General features: G+C 54.9%; 2 protein-coding genes across 3 annotated transcripts in view; one reads left to right on the top strand and one right to left on the bottom strand.

Moving 5' to 3' along the window:
* Positions 1-10551, bottom strand: part of ITGB2 (integrin subunit beta 2) — a gene marked incomplete at its 5' end in the record, with an annotated part of 28448 nt that extends 17897 nt beyond the window's left edge. Inside the window, 2 exons of one of the 2 annotated variants that reach the window (XM_081087285.1) lie at positions 7747-7892; positions 10396-10551. In XM_081087285.1, the coding sequence (XP_080943411.1) occupies positions 7747-7892; positions 10396-10414 (165 nt within the window). Of the gene's footprint in view, positions 1-3696; positions 3751-7746; positions 7893-10395 lie in introns of those variants that run through there. The other variant, XM_081087286.1, reaches the window with a different exon arrangement.
* A 10502-nt stretch (positions 10552-21053) lies between these two features.
* The window catches only part of SLX9 (SLX9 ribosome biogenesis factor), a 38604-nt gene continuing 38095 nt past the window's right edge, over positions 21054-21562 (top strand). The window contains exon 1 of the mRNA XM_081088082.1: positions 21054-21306. Within this exon, the coding sequence (XP_080944208.1) occupies positions 21169-21306 (138 nt within the window). The 5' untranslated portion in view covers positions 21054-21168. The remainder of the gene's footprint in view (positions 21307-21562) is intronic.

Genomic DNA, 21562 nt, shown 5'->3' on the forward strand with positions numbered 1-21562 from the left:
CCCACCTCTGCAGCAGTGCTAAGGATGTCCGACCACGGGGAGCAGGCCTAAGCCAGCAGTCAGACATCCCCCAAGGGCTCCCAGACTGTGAGAGGGTGCAGGCCGGGCTGAGGGACGCCCCCTGCCCAAGTGCATGAATTTTGTGCACTGGGCCTCAGTATAAACATAAGAAAGACTGGACAGGGCTTGCCTCCAGCGGGGTCAGGAACACACCACCCTGGATCACAGAAGTCCAGACTGATCCAGGGACGAAAAGGACACAGGATGGAGGAGGACACAGCCTACAGTCCTCCCAAACTCCAGCCCCACGAAGACATCGTCCAAGTCGCAGGGGCATTGTCGCAGCTATTACTTTCACCATTGGTGATGTAGGAGAGCAGGAATTTGAGGGAACGCAGTTTCTGACCTAATGGAATAAAACAAGACCCCCCTCCCTAACACACATTAATTAGAAATTTTAAAATGCTGCTGATCATCTCGTAAGTCAGCAATTTCTCACCTTTTACTTTTTTTTTTTTTAATCTCATGGCACACATAAACTAATTACTAACATTCTGTGGCTCACCAATTATATATATATTTGTGCTGATCTGACAGGAAAAAAAGGTATAATTTTGACTCAGTCACACCAGGTGGCTATTGTGTTGGCTGTTGTTATTTTTAAATTTGACAATCTAAGGGAATGAGGTCAGAGCCCCTGACTAAATAGTCAGGTGTTGCAAGTTTTTTCTTGCAAGTGTGCCGCAGTACACCGGCGGAAAATCGCTGTCTTAAAGAGGAAATCGAACATATCTATACCAGTTGATACTGTAGACCAGGAGGTGACGCAAACATCCTCTGTGCAGGGCAGTGATGCCCTCTGCGCCCCTCGGGGACGTGACGCCGATGCCCTAGGTGCCCTAATTGTGAACATGAAGGAAGGAAAATTCCCTTCCAGGGCCAGAGGACCCAGAAGTGAGAGAAACAGCAGCAGAGCTGTGGAACGGAGGCAGGAAGCACACAGACGAGGATGGAAATGGGTGAATCAGAAAACAAACACAAAGGCAAAAACTGAGAGTCACCCTGAACCCCATTTCCTGGGAAAAAGCAATAAAATGGGTCACCTGGAAGGGGAACATGTCTGGCGGCAGCCGAGGAACTCTGAGAGGGAGAGGCAGGCCAATGGGGAGTGTCGTTTACGGGGCGCTAAACACACTAAGAAGCTTTGAGAAGGGAGTCTGGGAGACCCTGGTGAAGGTGTGTGGCCCCGCAGGGGTGAGAGGGAGCCTCCGCAGGCGCTGAGCAGGAACACCAGCCCCCAGGCAGCCTGCTCCCCGAGCACCGCACACCCAGAGCCAGGCGACTGTCAAGAACACGCCCCTCTCAACACAGGCGTGTTAAGTCCGTTTCAGGGAATAAAGTGATAGAAGAAATAAGCGAATGTGTATTTTACCATAAGGAAGCCTACGCTTAAAACTTAAGGGGAAAAAAGGTCAAGAAGATAGATGACTCTCGAACAACAAATGGGTACATTAAAAATTTGAATGGATGAAAATATTTAATTACTATCTAATGCAAAAAGATGAATGGTGCCCTGACCTGGTGGTTCCATTGGTTGGAGTGTCATCTGTGCACCAAAAGGTTGTGGGCTTGATTCCTGGTCAAGGCACATACCTAGGTTGTGGGTTTGACCCCTGATCAGGATATATGAGGAAGGTAACTGATCAATGTTTCTTTCTCATTTCTCTCTCTCTCTCTCTCTCTCTCTCTCTCTCTCTCTCTCTCTCTTTCATAAATAAAAACACACACATATCCTCAGATGAGGATAAAAAAAAAGTAAATGGTGTCCTGTCTGGTGTGCTCAGTGGTTAGAGCATCAGCTTGCACACCTAAGGGTCTCATGTTTGATTCCTGGTCAAGGGCATGTACCTGGGCTGCAGGTTCGTCCCTGCCCAGTCGGGGTACAGGTGAGTGGCAACTGGTCAATGTGTCTCTCACATCGATATTTCTCTCTCTCCCTTTCTCCTTCCCTCCTTTCCACTCTCTCTAAAAAGCAATGGAAATAATATCCTCGGGTAAGAATTAACAACAACAACAACAAAATGAGTGGTAATCTTCCTCTCCAATGACAAAAAGGCCAATACCCCATAGTTCCTCAAGGAAAGGCACCTGGTCAGTGACTGGTTGAAAGTCACCCTGCTTAGTGGTCAGGTAATGAGATTTCTTGTGTCGCTATCAAGTGGCACATGTGTTGAACATTTCTGACACTCACCGGCGGAACCTGTGCAGCAATTAGAACGTGTGAAGGACTCGGTTTTCACGGTAAAAACTGACTGTGGGAAACCAGCAAAAGTAAGTTCGCAAGCACTGCCCAGGTTTCTCTCTCTGGGTGGTGCAATTAGAAGTATTTTCCATTTTCTTCATTATGTCTGCTCGTATTTTCCAAACTGTCTACGGTCAACGTTTATAACGGTTTAAGAAATATCCATTCATCTGCGAAAATCCAAACTATGGGGGCGGAGGAAATTGTCCTGAAGTTTCTGTTCCTACTGCCAACACTTCTGAGGACGGTTACTCCCTGGTGGCGGGAAGGACTGAGACGCCGACGTCCGGCCCTCCCTGCTGGAACACAGGCTTGTAGGTGGTTCATTCACTCACTCGCTCGCTCACTCATTCATTCATTCTCTGAACAAACGCTGGCTGGCCTCTTCTCCAACACTGCCTCCCAGATTCTGGAATTCTGCCCTCTGCTGAGACCTCAACACATCCCATCCCCACACTCCCACTGAATGTCCATCACACTCGGAGGCCTCTGCACGCCAAAAGCCGAAGCACAGCTGCATCCACACTGTCTAAAATGCTGCTCCCGTGAGCTGACTCTGCGAGTGCCCCCAGCCCCAGAGGCGCTGGGAGAGAACCCAGCCAGGCCCCTGCTCGGGGTTCTCCCAGGTGGCCCAGTGGGGTTCTCCCAGGTGGCCCAATGCTGTCCCCATGGCTCCTCCCAGGCAGGAGTCCTGGCTTGGTGAGGTCTTGAAGTCATTGAGGCTGGCCTTGACCAGTGGTTCTCAACCTTGGCTGCACATAAGAATCACCTGGGAATCTTTTTAAAATCCTGATTTCTGGGCCTCATCCTCCAGAAATTCTGTTTCTTTGTTATGGGGTGGGGCCACAACATTAGTAACAAAGACACAGAATTTCCGGAGGATGAGGCCCAGAAATCAGGATTTTAAAAAGATTCCCAGGTGATTCTAATGTGCAGCCAAGGTTGAGAACCACTGCCTTAGACGCTGCCTTAGCTCCTCAGCCACCAGAAAACCCTTCAGACTGTTATCCTCGTAATTAGCTAGTTAATATCAATTCAGGAAAGAACGTAAAGGGAAGTGAGACACTGTGGGTCACCTGGGAAGCTTCACCAGGAAGCGACAGCCTCACACAGCATTGTCCTCCAAGAGATTAACGCCCCTGCCCTGCCCCATCTGGTACTGGATTTTAGGGTGAAAGGGGAGATGGGCACATGCACAGTAGAAGTCAAGGTGGAGCAGGGGGAGTACAGTGCCTGCCAGCCTAGCCTGGGGAACAATGGAGTGGCTAGCGGGTGGGCCCCATCAGAAGTGCATGAAATCTTGGAAAGTTAAAATCCCCAAAGAGTTCCCTCTCTCCTGCTTGCTCTCATTCTTGCTCCTTTGCTCCCTGATCCACACTCACTAGAGTGCACACCTGTTTCTTTTTCATCGCCGTGTGGCCATAAGTAACTCCAAGGCCCCTGGCCATGGGGCCCCCACATGCAATGCATTGCAGCTGGGAACACAAGCTGAGCTAGCCAGGTGCTGGATTGGGCTGTGTTTTCATACGGAACAGGAACTCTGGGCTGAGCCCTTAATTCTGGCCCTCCTGAAGACAACATTTCCATAGCGAGACAAACAGAGATGGGGCCTTGGAGGGGAATCCCCTTAATTTTACATCATCAATAGAGCTTTCCGCAAAACCCCATCCTCTCGTGGGGGCCTCAGGAAACTCTTTTCCTCACAGCACCCCAAGAACCCCACTTACACGGATAGCAAGACTACTTCTAGCTGCGGCCCAGGGTGCAATGCTCCCAGGTGACACTCTCTCTGGAAGCTTCCAGGACAGTGGGGTCATGCTACATGGGCACAGAGGTCACTGCATCTCAGAGTGGCTGGATCTGAGCATCCAAAAGACCCGAATCACACCCCAACCCCACATCTCCAGCCAAAGGGAAAGAGGTGTGACTCGCTCTGTGACACCTCCTGGGTGAAGGGCGGTGGCTGTGGGAGGCCTGGCATGCAGGGATGGGGATCACCGCAGACACGGCCAGTCTGCAGGGGAGCTTCTGCCAGCGGGCAGTGGTTCTTGCCCAGATAGCCACTCAGGACTGTGGACCTCACAGGAACAAGACTGGGCATTGCCCACAGCACCACCCTGTTGGCTACACTCGGCCAACGTAGTATGACTCCGCCGCACTGGAAGCTTCTGGAGAGAGGGTCACCTGGGAGCGTTGCACCCTGGGCTGCATCTGCCAGGGGATAAGCGGCCTGCTCCCCATTCCACACAGCGGATCAAAAGGGTCAGTCCCTTCCCCAAACTACAAAGCCACATCGGCCTGACCCCAGGGTTGACACTCTCAAACCTACACTCAGCAGCTGAGTGACTATGGACAGGCCACCTCAGCCCTCCCAGCCTGTTTCCTTCCTTGTTAAAGAGAACCGAAGACCTCGAGGTCTCTGGAGGAAAAGGGGATTTTGCCTGCAGAAGGCTTTCCAACTTGAGTTGCAACATCAACGTTTCTTAGGTTTCTGACCTGCCCTGTAGAGTTTTGACTTGGTAGGTCTCTCAACTGCAATGAGCCAATTCCTGAAAATAAAAAAATAAATCTCTCTCTGCGAGCGCGTGCGCACACACACACACACACACACACACACACACACACGCTCGTCCTATTGGTGCTGTTTCTTTAGAGAACCCTGGCTGCTGCAGATCCCAAGATATATGTCTATTTTAGAAAAACTTGCTAGAGGTGTTTTTAACAACTGCGGAGCTGAGGGAAGCCAACTGCACGTGGTTTCCTGCTCCGCAGGTTCCGGAGGCTACGAGGGCACTTCTGAGCCCCTTTCTCTTCCCTCCTAATCAGAGCTGTGGGCTGTGGCATCACAGCTCCCCCAGAGCTGAGATGAGCCCACGTGACACCCTTCTCAGACCTGGGAGCTGGGGTCTGCCTGCTCCCTAACTCCCCTGGGCCTTGCTACCTGGCCGCTGGGAGGGTGAGTGGCCCAGACACCTTCAGCTTTCAGAGGAGAGAGCCCTGGGCCAAAACAGGAAGTCCTGCCCAGGTCTCAGACTGGGAGCTCCAGGACCTGGCTGTGCCTGCCAGCCTCTCCTCCCTGCACCATGTCACCAAGACGCCCACCAGCCAATAACAGAAGCGAATGGCAACCAGCAACCTGTCAAGGACCCCTGCTCCACCCACAGCCCTCCCTGTTCTGAGAAAAGGTGCTGGGGGCTCTTTCCTGCCTCTCCAAGCACAGAACAGCACCCCTCTCACCTCTGGTCCAGCTGCCATAGCTGAAGGCAGAATCCTGCCAGCCCAGCTTTGTGGGGAGCCCACGTGTAGGGAGGAGGCCCAGCCCTCGCAGCCAGTGCAGGAGACAGGCGGCCTGTGTTGTACCAGTGAGTGGGGTCTCCAGATCACAGGGCCCACTGAGGCCCAGGGCCCCGCCCCCGCCCAGATGCTTGCTTCCCTTTGGTGTGTTTGGAGCGTTTAGGCAGATGCTCTTGAACGGGGTCCCAGCCCCACGGTCACATGCAGGGTCTGGGGTGAGATGACGACAAATTCAGCATTTTCATTTTAGGTCCAGTTTGTGCAAAGGAAAACAGACAGTGAGCCCCTGACTGGATCTGCCTGGTGGCTGTCACCCAGACATCACCCAAAGATTGCCCAGCGATGGGCAGAGAGGCCCCTGAAGGGAGGGTTCTCAGCATGGCCAGGCTCCCCATCCTCTGGGTGAACACAGTGCTATCAGCGCCTCTGCAAAATGGAGCCAGCTGCCCATGACACTGCCTCAGGTGGGGCTGTGGGACACTCACAACGCGACAGGTGAGCCCTACAGACATGATCCGCAGAGCTGGCGGGGGCCCGAGTCACATGGCATCACCTCGGGCTTGGTGCTGCCCCATCCATGGGCAAGTACCTGTTCACAACCCTGTTCACTGTGGAGCTCGGCCTGGGCCTGAGCGGAACCTGCCGGAGAAAGACCAGCTTGTACAACACAGGCCGCCTGTCTCCTGCACTGGCTGCGAGGGCTGGGCCTCCTCCCTACACGTGAGCTCCCCACAAAGCTGGGCTGGCAGGATTCTGCCTTCAGCTATGGCAGCTGGACCAGAGGTGAGAGGGGTGCTGTCCTGTGCTTGGAGAGGCAGGAAAGAGCCCCCCAGCACCTTTTCTCAGAACAGGGAGGGCTGTGGGTGGAGCGGGGGTCCTTGACAGGTTGCTGGTTTTCATTAGAAAGACCAGCCTGGACACATCAGCCTCTTGTCCACGTGTCCCTCATACCTGCTCAGAAGCGACCTTTGATCATAGAGTCAGTTGGAATTTAAACTGCAGGCTGGCCCAGCCCAGCCCTCCCATTTCACAGATGGGAGGCCAAGCGGCCTGCTCATGTCACACTCTCCCTGGGTGCAGACGGGCCCCTCTATCCCCTGGACAGCGGCCGCCTCTGCTGCAGAACTTCGGCAAGGCACTGGGCTGCCCCTTCCCCCACGAAATCTCCAGGTAGTAACGGCCCCTCCAGGAGACTGGCTCAGGCATCACACACACCTAATGCCTGTCTCCCTAAAACGCACTGTCACCCAGCACTTTCACATCCTCAGGCCTGAGCTTGTGAAACTTCGAGAATCCAAGAGAAGTGACAGACCCACCACCTAGAAAATGCACCACACATGCAAACACACCTCACACATATTTACACACACGTACACACTCATAATACACGCTCCCCCATACCCCCATACATCCACATTTAGACACACATACTCACACCACACACACTAACACACTCCTTCACATGTACCTACACTCACTCATACACACACCACAAATTCACATTCCGCCCCCCACCCCCCCCCTTACACACACCAAACATAACACACTCACACTCAGACACACACACAGACTCTGCGGTGGAAAGACCAGCCCAGGCAGCGTGGAGGCGTGAGGAGAGGAGGGGGACTGACTCAGGCAGGAAGAGGAAGGCACAGCTGGTGAGGCCCCACTCCCCTCCCACACAGCCCAGCCTTGCCCAGTGTTGCACCCACCAGCCGGGGTGGGGGTGGGGGTGGGGGATCTTCCCTGCCCCCACCTCTTTCTGGCTCTGCCAGCCTCGCAGCCCTCATTTGGGGGCTCAGCAAGTGTCTGTGGCTGTGGAAGACCCTAGACCCAGATGCTGAGGACTGGGGTCTGTGCCGGTCCTCTCGCCATGCTGGGCCCCATCCTCTTCAGTCACAGACGTTCCCAGCATCCGCTAGCTCTGCCTGCGGTGGGCACCGCACCCCTCACTGGATCTCAGTGACAGGACGCCTGGGCTGGATGATCCCAGGGCAGGCAAGAGGGAGCAAGGCTGCCAGGACCCCTCCAGGGCTGGACCCCCTGGAGCTGCTTCCCCTGGGAAAGGCTATGGCCAGTCTCCAGGGAAGAGCCCCAGAAAGACCAGCATTAGAAAGACCAGCCTGGGCACATCAGCCCTGTTCACTCACCCCGCGTGAGGTCCTGGAGATGTGGCAGGGCGTCCGGTGGGCTGGCAGGGGCCTCTGCCCGCTCTTGACCAGGCTGGTTTTGTGGCACGTCTGGGAGGACCCTGGCCAGCCAAGACTTGGATGTTGAGGGCACAAGGCTTCCTCTTCTACAGCAGCAATAGGGAGGAAGTAGTTACATGTGGGTGATTGCACCACATGCGGCCCATGAAACCCAGCCCCTCTGCTCTACACGGGCTCCCAAGGGGGGATGTCAGAGGAACACGCTTACAAGCCAGATGATGGGATGTGCCATTCCTTGTGCAAGTCATGGCGAGAAGCAGAGAGAAGGAAAGGAGGCGCGATTACAGGGAAGAGGGGCCCCTGGTGGCACGGAGGGACTCAGGCACATACAGAGGAGGTCTCAGCTGTGCCCTCCAGGGAACAGGGAGCCCCAGAGCGAGTGCCTAGGAGCGGGGGGCCTGGCCTGCGACTGAGCACCCAGCGAGGAGAGTGCCTCCATCACTGAAGAAGCAAACGGGGGTGTTGGGGAAAAGCCCTTGCTCATGGAAATAAAAAAGGTTTACACGAGTCAAAGAACAGAAGGACAAGGCTGGTGAGCGATTCAGAGAGCAGGATGAGAGATCAGCTGAGGGGCACAAGGAGATGGGAAGAGGAAGGCGCGTCCCTCTGTCTGTGGATGCCCAGAGTCCACGTGACCACAGGAGTCCAGGGGCAGGAGGGTGAACAGAGGGGAGGAGATGCTCAGACAACAAAAGAGCCAGAGCTAAGAGAGGACCCAGATTAAGAGTCTGTAGGCCCTAGGGACGGAGGGAGGAGGTCTTGTTACTAGGTTTATCCTGAGGCTGTCACAGGACATCAGAGACAGCAAGGAAATTTCACAGGGTGAGGGAGCTGCTAGAGGGGAGAGGGAGAAAGACCTGGTGAAGGTCCCATAGATTTTCAGGCGTAACCAAGGTTTTGTGATTATATAAGAGTCCCCATCCTTTGCAGCGGTTCTCAACCTGTGGGTCGCGACCCCTTTGGCAGTCGAACGACCCTTTCACAGGGGTCGCCTAAGACCATCCTGCATATCAGGTATTTACATGACGATTCATAACAGTAGCAACATTACAGTTATGAAGTAGCAACGAAAATAATTTTATGGTTGGGTCACAACATGAGGAACTGTATTTAAAGGGCCAGAAGGTGGAGAACCACTGCTTTAGAGTTACGTGTTGAAATATCCCAGATGATATGATATGATGTTTTTTATTTGCTTCCAAATAATTGAGTGGGGAGGGATGGGGGACAGTGGGGGAGGGGTGTAAAGGAAACAAGATAGGCCATGAGTTGATCATTATTAAAGCAGATGTTGGGGGCATTCGGGCATATTAAACTATTCTGTCAACTCTTATATATGTGTGAAATTTTCTGTAGTAAATGTAAAAAAGAACTTTATATATTTTATTGATTTTAGAGAGGAAGGGAGAGGGAGAGAGAGATAGGAACATCAATGATGAACGAGAGTCATTGATCGGCTGCCTCCTGCCCGTCCCCTACGGGGGATGGAGCCGGCTACCTGGCATGTGCCCTGACCAGAAATCAAACCCTGACCACCTGGTTTACAGGTCAATGCTCAACCACTGAGCCATGCCAGCCGGGATGGAAAAGAACTTTAAAAAGAGGTATAAAGTTGTTCAGTTTTGCAAGATGGAAAAGTTCTAGAGATTGGTTGTACAGCAGTGTGAGTATACTTAACAATACTGATTGTGCGCTTAAAAATGCTACAGATGATTAAATGGTTAAATTTATTTTATGCATATTTTATCACAATTGAAAAGAAAAAGGAAGTGTATGAAATGCTACTTATCAGGCAACCTGCTGAAAGAGACACCGCAGGCTGGGGAGAGATTTCAGGGACAAGGCTTGCATAGGGAAGGCAGGGACGGGTGAGATTTGGGGCAGGATTCTGGAATAACCTTTTCCCCCAAGTCAGCCAAGTGCCAGGAAATTCCCTTTGCTGTCACTTTCACTTAGGTCTTCCAGGACACGCACTGTATTTCTCCAGGCATCACTGAGGAAGCCCTGAGCCTGTCCGACGCTGAGCTGGGTCCCCGGAGGCCGCACAGCCCAAGCCCTCAGAACATCACGGCCCAGTCAGGAGACCCTGTATCAGTGACTCTGAGACAGGCGGAATGGAAGGGGTCCCCGGAGAGTAATCCAGGTGTGGTGGGGGCAGGGGGCAGCCAGGAGGGCGGCTCAGAGAGCGGCAGGCTCTTTTCATCTCCTTGCTGAACACAGGCCTGGCATCTCAGTCCTACTGCCCACCCAGCCATGTGTCAACAGCGCACAGCCTGAAAGCTTGGGAAGGGGGCTCCCTCGTGATGGATGGAAGATTAGAAGTATTTTCATAATGGAGACTGTGAAGCAAGGGGACCCAGGCTCACTTCACAGAGATTCTCCGGGGAGGGGGGTGCGGGGGGGCGGGGGGTTGGCACCGGTCAATGCTGGCAGGAAGGTTGGAGAGAGTCAGACCCCGAAACCCATAATGCTGTGTTGGTGGGTGCTGGTGGACTGAGTGAGTTGGGAAAACCGGGGTTGAGCCTGCCCTCCTGCTCCCCACTCCCCCTCCCCCTCCCCCATCCCCCAAAAGGCAGAAAGCAATCTCACCTGGGGTGACTGAGGGCATTCAGGTGAAGGGAGGCTGCTGGCAGCCCTTTCCCAGCTCTCAGCTCCTCCCTCTCACACCTTCGCTCTTGGGCCTCTGTGCCAGCTTCTCTCCCAGCGGGCCTGCAAATTCTCCCAGCCACTCAACCCTCCTCTTTCTCAGAAACTCCCCATCGTTGCTTTTTTTAAAAAGTTTCTTCCCACTAGTAACTTCCTCCTGCGTGAATTCAACTGTTGCACCCTTTGCCACTTTGCAGAGGCAGAGGGTGGGAGGAGCTGCCAGAAGCAGCTGTGGGGGAGCAGGGGCAGGCAGGCACACTCCCTGGGGGTGGGGGTGCAGAGCAGGAAACAGTGTGGCCTGTGGTAAGAGCTCCAAATAGTTCTATCTCATTCTAACCCCCACAGATCCACAGAAACAGGCGGTAAGTAATCCAGTAGATCCCTGAGTGTAATCTGGGCCATGTAGACACAGGGGGCAGCCAGGTGACTTAGAAAGGAGAGGAGAGATGCCAGAGGCCGGGAGTTTCCAGCCACCTACTGTTCTGAACGCTGGCCTGGACACCTCAGCCCATCTCCCACCCAGTCCCCACCCCCACTGAGCAGACTTCTCCTTAGCCTTCCTCTTTCTGGCTTCCTCCCTCCGTGGGAGCAAGCTGAAGAGGTGGCATTCCTGCTTCTCTAAGTCACCCAAAGGAAGGTGTCAGAGCAGCCAGGAAAGTTGGGGTGAGGTGGGGGGCTAGCCTTTGGCTTGACTAGGGGGTCCCCAATCCTTATAAGAATGCAGAGATTTTCTGACAGGCATGACCATGTCGGAAATCGCACTGAAAAGTGTATTACAGATCTGTCAGGGCAAAGAGATTAAGGTATCATTGAGGATGCCCTGAGCCCGGCTGAAAATTTAACTCTGGGAAGAAACCAGAAAGTTGTAGAAGGAAGAAAATGTAATTTAGTATGTCCACCTTGCCTGGTGATGCACAACAGTTACATGGTTAGACTAAGGAAAGCAATGGGCACAGATTAAAAACCGAACCATTACCCAGCCTGTGTGGCTCAGTGGATAAGGGCCAGCCCATGAACCAGGAGGTCATGGTTCGATTCCCAGTCAAGGCACATGCCCGGGTTGCAGGCTCAGTCCCCAGTAGGAGATGTGCAGGAGGCAGCAGATCGATGTTTCTCTCTCACTGATGTTTCTATCTCTCTATCCCTTTTCCTTCCTCTCTCTAAAAGTCAATAAAAAAATATTTTTTAAAAAAACAAACCAAACCATCATACAGCTGCCCGGAGGGGAAGGGGATGGGTGGGGGTTGAGGAGCTATCCCCATCTACCAGAACAGGAAGCTCGTAATGCCTTCCCACACTTGAATCAAGTTCCTCCCTTCAATGTGAAGGCCAGGCTGGCCTGGGGGCTCCGGTAGGTCAGAGGGGCCACCGAACTCTAACCCAGGCTCAGGTCACTCCTCTCCGTCCTGGGACTCATCAACCTGTCATTTCCCACGCAGCCTGTGGTTTCCAGCAATGCTGATGAACAGAGCCGTGAAGACGTCCTTGGGGATGGGTGCCCGCTTAACGTCCGGCTGCCTTTGTCAAACGGGTTTGTCCCTTCTGACCCTGGATTAAGGGACTCAGTTTCCACAGGTGCTTTCTAAGCTCCTCTTGCCCCAGGGGCCTTGCTGAGGGAGGTAGAGGCTGAGGTTAGAGACAGAGCTGGCACTCGAGATCCAAGGGCTGGGCCCGTGGTGGCACCCTGAGGACACTGGGTCCCTTTCCTTCTCTAGGCCGCAGTTTCCCTTACCCCTCCCCCTCCCCTAGCCACTCCCCCTGCCCCACCATGTTGTGGGGACATGTGGTGAAAGGGTCCTGCAAAGGGCCTGGCACACAGCTGATGCCAAGAAATGCAAAGACATCTATATATATAAAGCCCTAATATGCAAATAGACCCAACGGCTGAACCACCAAATAACCCAACAACCCAACAACTGGTCGATATGACGTGGGCTGACCGCCAGGGGGCACGTGTGGAACATGGCAGGTGTTGGCCGCAGTGGGATGGTGGAGCAGGTGAGCAGGGGTGCCAGACCAAGGTGGGGCTCCAATCACTGTCATCAGGGTGAGCCTCTGGTGGTTACTGAAAATTCTTTGCTCCCACACTCCAAGGTCCCACCCAGCACTCACACCTGCTCCTGGCACCTGCCCCACTTGCACCTGCTGCTGGTGCCGGAGCCACTGCTCTCACCTGCTGGCGGCACCCAGTGCCAGCCCTGATGGCTTGGTGCCATCAGTGAGTGGGAGCAGTGGCTGCCAGCCCCAATGGCCCCTCAGGGCTTCCCCATATTCCCCTGCTCCTGAGAGGCAATCGGGGCCAGTAGCCGCCACTCGCACTCGCTGCTGGCACTGGTCCCAATAGCTCCACATGGGAGCAGCGGTGGCAGGAGCAGGGCTGCCAGCAGACAGGGGACCAGGGCCGCTGTGGGAGTGGCCCTGCAGGGGCACAGAGGATGGACCAAGACCTACCTCTGTGTCCACTGCAGCCTCACAGCCCACGGTAACTTCCTTTCAAGTTGCACAAATTCATGCACTGGGCCCCTAGTAAATAATAAAAAGGAGAATGAGGCGTGGTCACAGAGATCATGGAGCTTTTGATAAAAATCACAGAATATGTGTGTTTTTAAAATATACTTTTATTGACTTCAGAGAGGAAGGGAGAGGGAGAGAGAGAGATAGAAACATCAATGATAAGAGATGTTTCTGATCTCTGATCGGCTGCCTCCTGCATGCCCCACACCGGGCATGTGTCCTGACCAAAAATGGAACTGTGACCTCCTGGTTCTTAGGTCAATGATCAATCACTGAGCCACACCAGCAGAGCACAGCATATGTTTTTTTTTTAAGGGGAGTGTCTATATCTGGACTTATAGAGAAATTTCATCTCATTGAATTTTCTGCTTCTACCTTTTAACTTTTGAACCTGGGGGAACAATTTAGTTTTCCTGCATTGGGTTCTTTGCATGTCATAGATAGGAATCAAATTCTTTCTCCCATTTTGTCCAGGCGACACAGCGCTCATGACCCTGCCCTCTGAGCGTTGAGAACGTGCAGTAGGAAGAAGGTAGAGTAAGGCCTGGCATCCAAGGCTTCCCCAGGGCGAGGAGGTAAAGGGGGGGTGGGAGCCCTGCCTCTGCCCTCCCCAGGAGAAGGTGGGTTTGGGGCAGGTTGATATTTTGAAGGAACATCTGAGGAATGTATATATGAAAGCCAAGCGACCGGACCAACTGGAACGACTGGGACGACTGCTTGCTTTGACGTACACTGCGCCCCGATCAGCCCCCTCACCCCGATTGGGGGTGGGGCCGGCCGGTCAACCTCCCTAAGCCCCTCCCCCTGGCCCACCCGGCCCCAATCAGCCCCAATCAGGGCAGGTCAACCGTATCCCACCCGTGCATGAATTCATGCACTGGGCCTCTAGAGTGTGTGTGTGTGTGTGTGTGTGTGTGTGTGTGTGTGTGTGTGTGTTTTAGAGAGCAAGGGAGAGGGAGAGAGAGATAGAAACATCAATGATGAGAGAGAATCATTGATCAGCTGCCTCTGCACCACCCTACGGGGATCCAGCCCGAGAACCTGGGCATGTGCCTTTGACCGGATCGAACCCAGGATTCTTCAGTCTGCAGGCCAACACTCTATCCACTGAGCCAAACCAGCTAGGGCCAGAGGAATTCTCTTTTGCATTAATCCCCACCTGGATCCCTGGGAAGGTCTACAGAGAAAGGACACTTTCAACCCCCCTCCTACTGGGAACCCTTTGCTTGAGCCACATCTAATCACCTGCCTCATCCCTGAGCACGCCTGTGTTGTTTCACCCAACCATGGGCTCGGAAGCCCTCCCTGGGGCCCCCATTTCCCCTCCTGAAGGGTCCAGCCCAAATGCTGTATCCCCAGTTTCCCTTATCCTGCTGTATCCCTGACTTGTAAGGACCTGTCCCTTCTCTGGCCCCTGGGTGACATCTGACACCCACATGGCATGTCAGTTGTGCAGAGGTGAAGGGCATGGTGATACCCAGCCCCATTGGAACTCAGTCCTCTCACTGGCCAATGGGAGTGATGAGCACGTCTCTGTGGGTGAGGTTATGAGCAGATAAGCACACACACCGACCTGGCACAGAGAAAGCGCTCAGCAAATCTTGGCTGTGATGACTCCACTAGGGCAGAGTGGAAAACTTTTCTTGGAAAGGGCGGAAAGCACACGACTTTGGTTTTCCTGGCCATAGGGGTCTTGCCACAATTACTCAGCTCTGCTGCTGTGGTGCCAGAGCAGCCACAGACCCCTGTGAACGAATGAACATAGCTGTGCTCCAATAAAACTTTATTTACAAATAAGGTGGAGGGCCAGCCTGTGGGTGGTAGAACATTGAACCCAGCCCTAGACCGTGATTCTCTGGGGAGTGAGGATAGTGTGAGGGGACAGGGAGCTACACACATGTAACTGGAAATCTGGGCCTGGGCTCTTGTCAGAAATGCCGATCTGATCCACTGGTCCATGCTCAACCCACTGGATCCAGATGGCAGTTGGCTCTGATGTCTGTTTAACAAACACACTCTGGGTGGTCTGATCATCAGCCCAGCGCACCCAGTCTCGGGCCCCACTGGGCCTGCATATAGTAGAAGGCACTTGGGCTGGGGAGGAACAAGAGGAGAACATGAGAGGCAGGGAGCAGAACAGAGACCTCGGGACACTGAAGGGAACCCCAAGGGCCTCTCTCCTCTCTTCTAAACCTTCTCTCCTGCCCTCTCCTGCCAGTTTCCAGGACACCTCCTCCTCCCCAGAGTGGACTGAAACACCTCACGAGTCCCCTGTTCCCGCAGAATCCTCGAGGGTGGCTGCTCCAGCGCCTGCAGACATGGGGGCCGGGCAGGCCTCCTCCCTCCTGGGGGTGAAGTGCTCCACCTCTGACTGGGGTGGGGGTGGGGGCTCTCTTCTATCTTCCTCTCCCTCATATTTTCTTTCTCAGCATGGAGTCCATGGGCACTCTTGTTTGTGGCACACAAAGGAGCTGGGCATGTGAGCAGTGGTGGCCCATGTGGCTGAGCTCTGGGAAGCCTGGACTGAAGTTCTGGGCACCCATTGGGCACCCACTGGACAGCTACGGAAAGGTGTCTTTTTCTACCTGTAAAACGGGGGTGAGGGGCCTGCCTCTCAGGATGCTGAGATGAGGTATGTGAGGCTCTCAACAGACAGGAAAACATGGCAGGGGATGGGGTCAGGCCCAAGTGCCTGGGGTCAGCCCAGCAGGGATCAAGCCGGGCAGAGGGGGAGGCCAGAGGGGATTTCACCCTGATGCTGACTCAGCAGAGGTCAAGCGGAAGTTCAGCAGGAGAAGGCGCATTTGTCCTTATCTGGGTGTGACCTCACCCATGCAGGAAATGACCCGCTGAAGGTCAGCCACGCATGGGAGGCCAGGCTGGGCAGAGAGAGCTGAGACTGTGGGCGGTGTGCTGGGTGGTCACTAGGAAGACTAGTCTTTCCACAGTTTAGCAACAATGAAAATTCCACGTTAAACAGGCTGCCTGACCCAGGGAGAGAAAGCATAGATGCTGGGAGGGGCTGGTCCCTAGGCACTGCCCACCCACATGCCCTGCTGCCATCTCTGAGCAACGGGATCAAAGGGGATTTAGCATTTTTAAAAAGTATATTTTATTGATTTTTTACAGAGAGGAAGAGAGAGTTAGAAACATCGATGAGAGAGAAACATCGATCAGCTGCCTCCTGCACACCTCCTGCTGGGGATGTGCCTGAAACCAAGGTACATGCTCTTGACTGAAATCAAACCTGGGACCCTTCAGTCTGCAGGCTGACGCTCTATCCACTGAGCCAAACCAGTTAGGGTGGTTTTAGCATTTAAAATAGGGTCCACCCTAGTCAGTTTGGCTCAGGGGATAGAGCACCTGTCTGTGGACTGGAGGGTCCCAGGTTCAATTCTGGTCAAGGGCATATGCCTGGGTTGCGGGCTTGATTCCTAATAGGGGGTGTGCAGGAGGCAGCCAATCAATGATTCTCTCTCATCATTGTTGTTTCTCTCTCTCTATCCCTCTCCCTTCCTCTCTAAAATCAATAAAAATATATTTAAAAAATAAAATAGGGTCCTATCTTTCCCAAATTGTCTATGAAGGCCACATATTAGTTTTATAATCAGATGTTACTATAAAAACATCTATTTGTCCTTATCTGGGTGTGACCTCACCCATGCAGGAAATGACCTGCTGAAGGTCAGCCACGCATGGGAGGCCAGGCTGGGCAGAGAGAGCTGAGACTGTGGGCGGTGTGCTGGGTGGTCACTAGGAAGTGACTATAAAAAGAAGTTAATATAGGATGTTACTATAAAAACAAGTTAATCAGACCCAGGACAAAACCAAGGGGACCCAAGCCCCACATGCCTGCCTGTGAGGAGCTAGGAGTGGGTTGGAAGGAGAGGAAACAAATGCAGCTGAAGGATGGGGCAGGGGGGGGGCGGGGGGGGGGGCGGGGGAGGGGAGGCTTTGGGGCCGCTCCTTGCTTCTCGCTTCTTGAGGGCAACGAGGGGACAAGCTGCGAGGGCCACGCCTTACTCTGGTGGAGCTGCAGAGCTACCACTTGTCGAAATCGTGGCTTGGGCAACCTCCTCCCAGGCCTCTTCCTCCTACACCACCCACTTCCCTGAATCACCCCAGTGATTCCACGGTGAGTCCGAGTCTGAGTCCGGCACAGTATTTTACCCCAGGAGGTTCCAAATGCTGGACTTCCACAGCCTGGGAATTGTAATTGTTTACATCTAACTTCCTGTGGTATTCCTGGGATGCAGCTGGCCCTGGGGCTCTAGGTCCCAGGCTCTGTGGGTAGAGGTGCACAAGTTGGGCACCCACCTTGCTGCCCCAGGAGCCAATGGGGCGGTGATTCCCTGAAATTCGCCCAGTTAAGGAGGTGCTCAGACAATGAACTGCTTCTTAGAGACCGAACAGGTCATTTAAAACCCCAGGCGTCCCGAAACCAAAGTCAAAGGCTGCAGGTCAAGGGGGCAGTGGTGACCAGCAGCCCAGCACACCAGGTCCCGGAGGCCAGGTGCCTCCTTCGGGCAGTGGGACTGAGAGACACATCCGTCCAGGGTCCCACACATTCAGGAGGCACAGGTGACACGCACCTGTCCCCCCCACCCCCCCAAAGGCAGCTGCTCACCTGCTTGCCCACTGTGTAAGGGAGAAGCTGCTGGGGGGGGGGGGCTGGGCACCCCTTCCGGAACCAGGCCTGGTGCAGGACAGCGGACTTGGCTTCTGCCTGTCTCCCAACCCGTAGCCAGTGGATGGAGCCCATGGTGCACTGAGGCTTGGGCAGGTCTCAGAGAATGTCCTAGAACACAGTGCCTCCTTTCCAGAGCTGATTCCTTGGGGGAAGCAAGGGAGGGTCCCCAAAAAGGTGGGAGGGGGAGAAAGCCCCAGGGGCTGGAGTGGGCAGGAAGGGCTGGGGCATACTCAGGACTTAGCCCCTGACCAGGAACCCTAAGTCCAGTGCACTGAGCCTCCACCTTCCACGGGCGTCCTGCCTATTGCCTGCACTGGCTCCGCCACACCCCAAATCTCACACCTGAGCTATCTGCATTTACTCCTTAATGACTCCGGAGTGACTGGAATCTACTGAGCACGTGCTACCTGCAGCTGTTGATCCTTAGAGTCTCCTACCATCCCCATTGTAGAGATGGGGAGACCGAGGCTCAGAAGGTCCCACCTTATCCAAGTCAACTCCAATCCTGGCTGCCTCCCTGGAGGCTGTGAGTAGGGCCTCCCCTCCCTAAGTGAGGTTGGACTCCAATCAGGCAGCATTGGGGCCAGAGGATTCAGTGGGAAGAGCAGCTGATAAAACCGTTGCCCTGGGAGGAGAAAGGTTCATTTGGAGCCAGGCTGACCTGGCTGGGCTGGGCACTGCACCCAGGACGCTGGTGGCCAGCCCCCATGACCAGACCAGGAAGGTGGCCTGACACTGAGCACAGGGCACCTGTGGTTAAGCATTGGACCAGGGTCAGGCAAGGCTGGGATTGGCGGCCCTGAGCTTCAGGTCCCAGGACTGTCACTGGCCCTGCTGTTCGCAGGTCAGGTGTCTCTGCTCTAAGCTTAGCCTGGGCGCTTGGGACCCCCTCGCAGACCCTGGCGCTTCACAGGGAAGCGCTGGCGCAGGGTCGGCGCGGGTGTTTGCACTGCACGTTCCGGAAACCATCCTTATTGGGAAGGACCCCAGGCCCCAGTGCCGGAGGTCTTTCTATGGCTCCTTCGTGGTCCGCGACCTGTGGGGACTGGAGGGCCATGGTGACGGAGAGAAGCGGCGCCCCCCCCCCCCCCCCCGCCCAAACTGGGATCCTCCGGGCACCCCTGAATCTGCGCCCTTGCCCTCACCTCTGCAGAATAGCAAAGTGTGCCTTCCTTGGTCCGTGAGCGCCCTCCGGCGACAAAAAATTGAATCAGAGAGAAAAAAGAATTACCTCGCAGGGCCCCAGCCAGGCGTTGGAACAAGGGACCACCAAGGCTGGGAGACTGAAGCCTTGGGCAGATCAAGATGGGGCTGAGCGCCTGGAAGGGCAGAACGGCTGAGGGGGGTGGGGTGGGGGAGGGGGGTTCCCGTGGAGGCCAAAGTGAGGGGTTCCTTTCCAGGGAGATCATGGCCTGGGTACCCTTCTGGCATGGAGTGCCCTGGACAGGTGGTCACAGAGAGATGAGAGAAGACAGGAAATCAAGCGCCGCAGGGTTTTTGACAGATCCATTTTGGAGCAGTTCACATTCGTTTCCTCTTACCCAGACAGCATGGATTGCACAGGGAGTAAAAAGGAGAGCCTGAAACTGAGCTGCCTGCAGGCCTCTGGAGCTGCTTAGGTGTCTACATCACTGCCTGGGTCAGGCTGGGCACCGTGTCACCTGCCAGGAGCCAAGCTGGGGTCTCCCTGCCTCGGACAACTCAGGAAATGAGGCTGGTTGGATGCAGAGTGTGTTAAAGGTCAGGTCAGCGATGCTGGGCCGATGGAGCTGCTTCTGGGGTGTCCCCCAGTGTCCCTGCGAGGGGTGCCAAGAGGACAGTCCTCGATGCCGCTGGGCTTTGTCTCTGAGTCTGGGTGCTATGCCCGTAGCTCACCCCTGTGTGACTTTCGTGAGCAGAAATGACCTCTGCATTCTTGTTCTATCATGGCGCAGCTGGGGACTCGAGATGTTTCTTCGGATAACTGGTTGGAACTAGGCCCCTTTCACATCTGATGACACCCCCTTAAAGAAGTCAGAGGTTCCATGGGGTTGGTGGGGACCTGACTTGGGGTGGGCATGGCCTTCTCCACACTCCAGAAAGCCCACTGGCTGGGCCAAAGCTCTCACTTCCCAGAGGTTCCTCCAGTCTAGCTCTCGGCCCAGCTGGAGGTTCAGCCAAAGAAGGCTGGGCTCTCCTTTCAACCCCCTGGTCTGGGAGGTGCTGGGAAGGTGCCCTGGAGCCTGGAAAGCACTGACAGCCAGGAGCTCTCACAGAGGAGCGGGATGGCCCACCCAGGCGCTGGCTTCTCAAGCTCTTCCAGGGACACTTCCCTCTGGCCTCAGCTTGGATCCATGCTGTGACTTTGCTCCTGTATGTTCAGCCTGGTGTACCCAGGGGCCTTCGTCATCTACAAACGTCCCCATCCATGTTGGACCTTCCAGAACTGCACAGGTCAGGCCCTGCACACCCTGAACAGACCTGTAACAACTAAAACAGAGCATTGACTTGCCTGCAGTGGGGGGACCACACACCAGGGCAAGCACCTTTTCACCCTTTTTGGGGCTCCGTATGGGGCTGACTATTCCTCTCCGAAGCCCATTTTCTGTATTGAGTTTCGGCTGGGCTCTGAAACAGGGTGCAATCCTGTGTGCTGGCACCCAAGGCCGCCCTTGTGTGGGGAGGGGGAGGTGTGTCCTCTCTCCTGGCTGAGCCTGGACTCCTGTGTGGACCTAACAGAACAAGGGGCTCTTTGAGGATGAAAGTCACACCCACACCAGCTTGTCCCCCCTCAGGGCTGAATGCACAGGAGACTGAAAGTGAACTGCAGGGCTCACTCAGGGCCTGGTCGAGGAGTTTCCTAGCATGTGAGTTGTGTGTGTTGCAACAAGTTTGTCTACCATGTAGTTTCCAGTTTAAACAGACGAGTTACACCCCATTTCCAGGAATTGTTTTGAGGAGTAAATGAAATGCTGTAAAAAAAAGATGGACACGAAGTAAAGGTTCAGTCACAGTTAATAAAGCAAATGGTCTCGCTCAGGCAAGGGTTATTGGGGCACCTCTTAGATTCAACCATATTCATTCAGTCTCAGATCTCCCCTTGTAGACAGGTTACCACTTCTCATAATATGCGGGCCCCACCCAGTCCTCTGATTTCAGAGACTGTATGAAAGGCACAAGTGCCGTGCGGTGAACACACTCGTGTGTTTTCAACAAGCTTGCTCCATCCAGCTCCATATTCATCATCCCCAAATCACAATGAGGCTGCCTGGATCCCAGCAATGAGACCGCATCCGCCTGGGAGGCGGGGCGTTCCCGGGGGCGGGGACCGGGCGGGACTAGGACACAAGGCCCCGCCCCTCCGCGGCCACACCCCTCCGCGGCCCCGCCCCTTCCGAGAGGCTGCGCAGCCGCTGCAGGGAGGATATCGGAACCCAGCTGCCTGGGCTCCAGTTTCCGCCCGGGCATCTTCTCGCAGGCTCCGTCTCGTGCGCCCTGCGGCTTCCGGTCCACTGCGGGTCTCGCCCAGAGACATGGGGAAAGTGAGGGGGTTGCGGGCCCGCGTGCACCAGGCTGCCGTGAGGCTCTCGGCGGAGTCCGCGCCCGGCGTCGCGCCTCCGGTCCAGGAGGGGGCTCCTCCGCAGGCCTCGGCTGGCGGAGTCGGGAGAAAGGTAAACTGGGAGCCAGGAGGCGGCCCTGGGCGGTTGGGGTGGGGGTAGGGTCTGCGGGGGTTGGTTGGGGCGCCACACTGTGCAGCTTTGGGGGTCCCGTGCTGGCTTCGGCCCTGTGGTTCCCCAGGCCGGTCTCCTGCGACCCGGGGACTGCCCTCGCGGTGTTTGCTGTGTGACCTCCGTCGGCGAGGTCTGGGGGCCCCCAGGCTCTTCCCACGTTGAGATGGCTGGTAGGGTTGACTTGCCCCAGCCTTGA

The sequence above is a fragment of the Myotis nattereri genome (assembly GCF_964212035.1).
Source record: "Myotis nattereri genome assembly, chromosome: 3".
NCBI classification, from domain to species: Eukaryota; Metazoa; Chordata; class Mammalia; order Chiroptera; family Vespertilionidae; genus Myotis; species Myotis nattereri.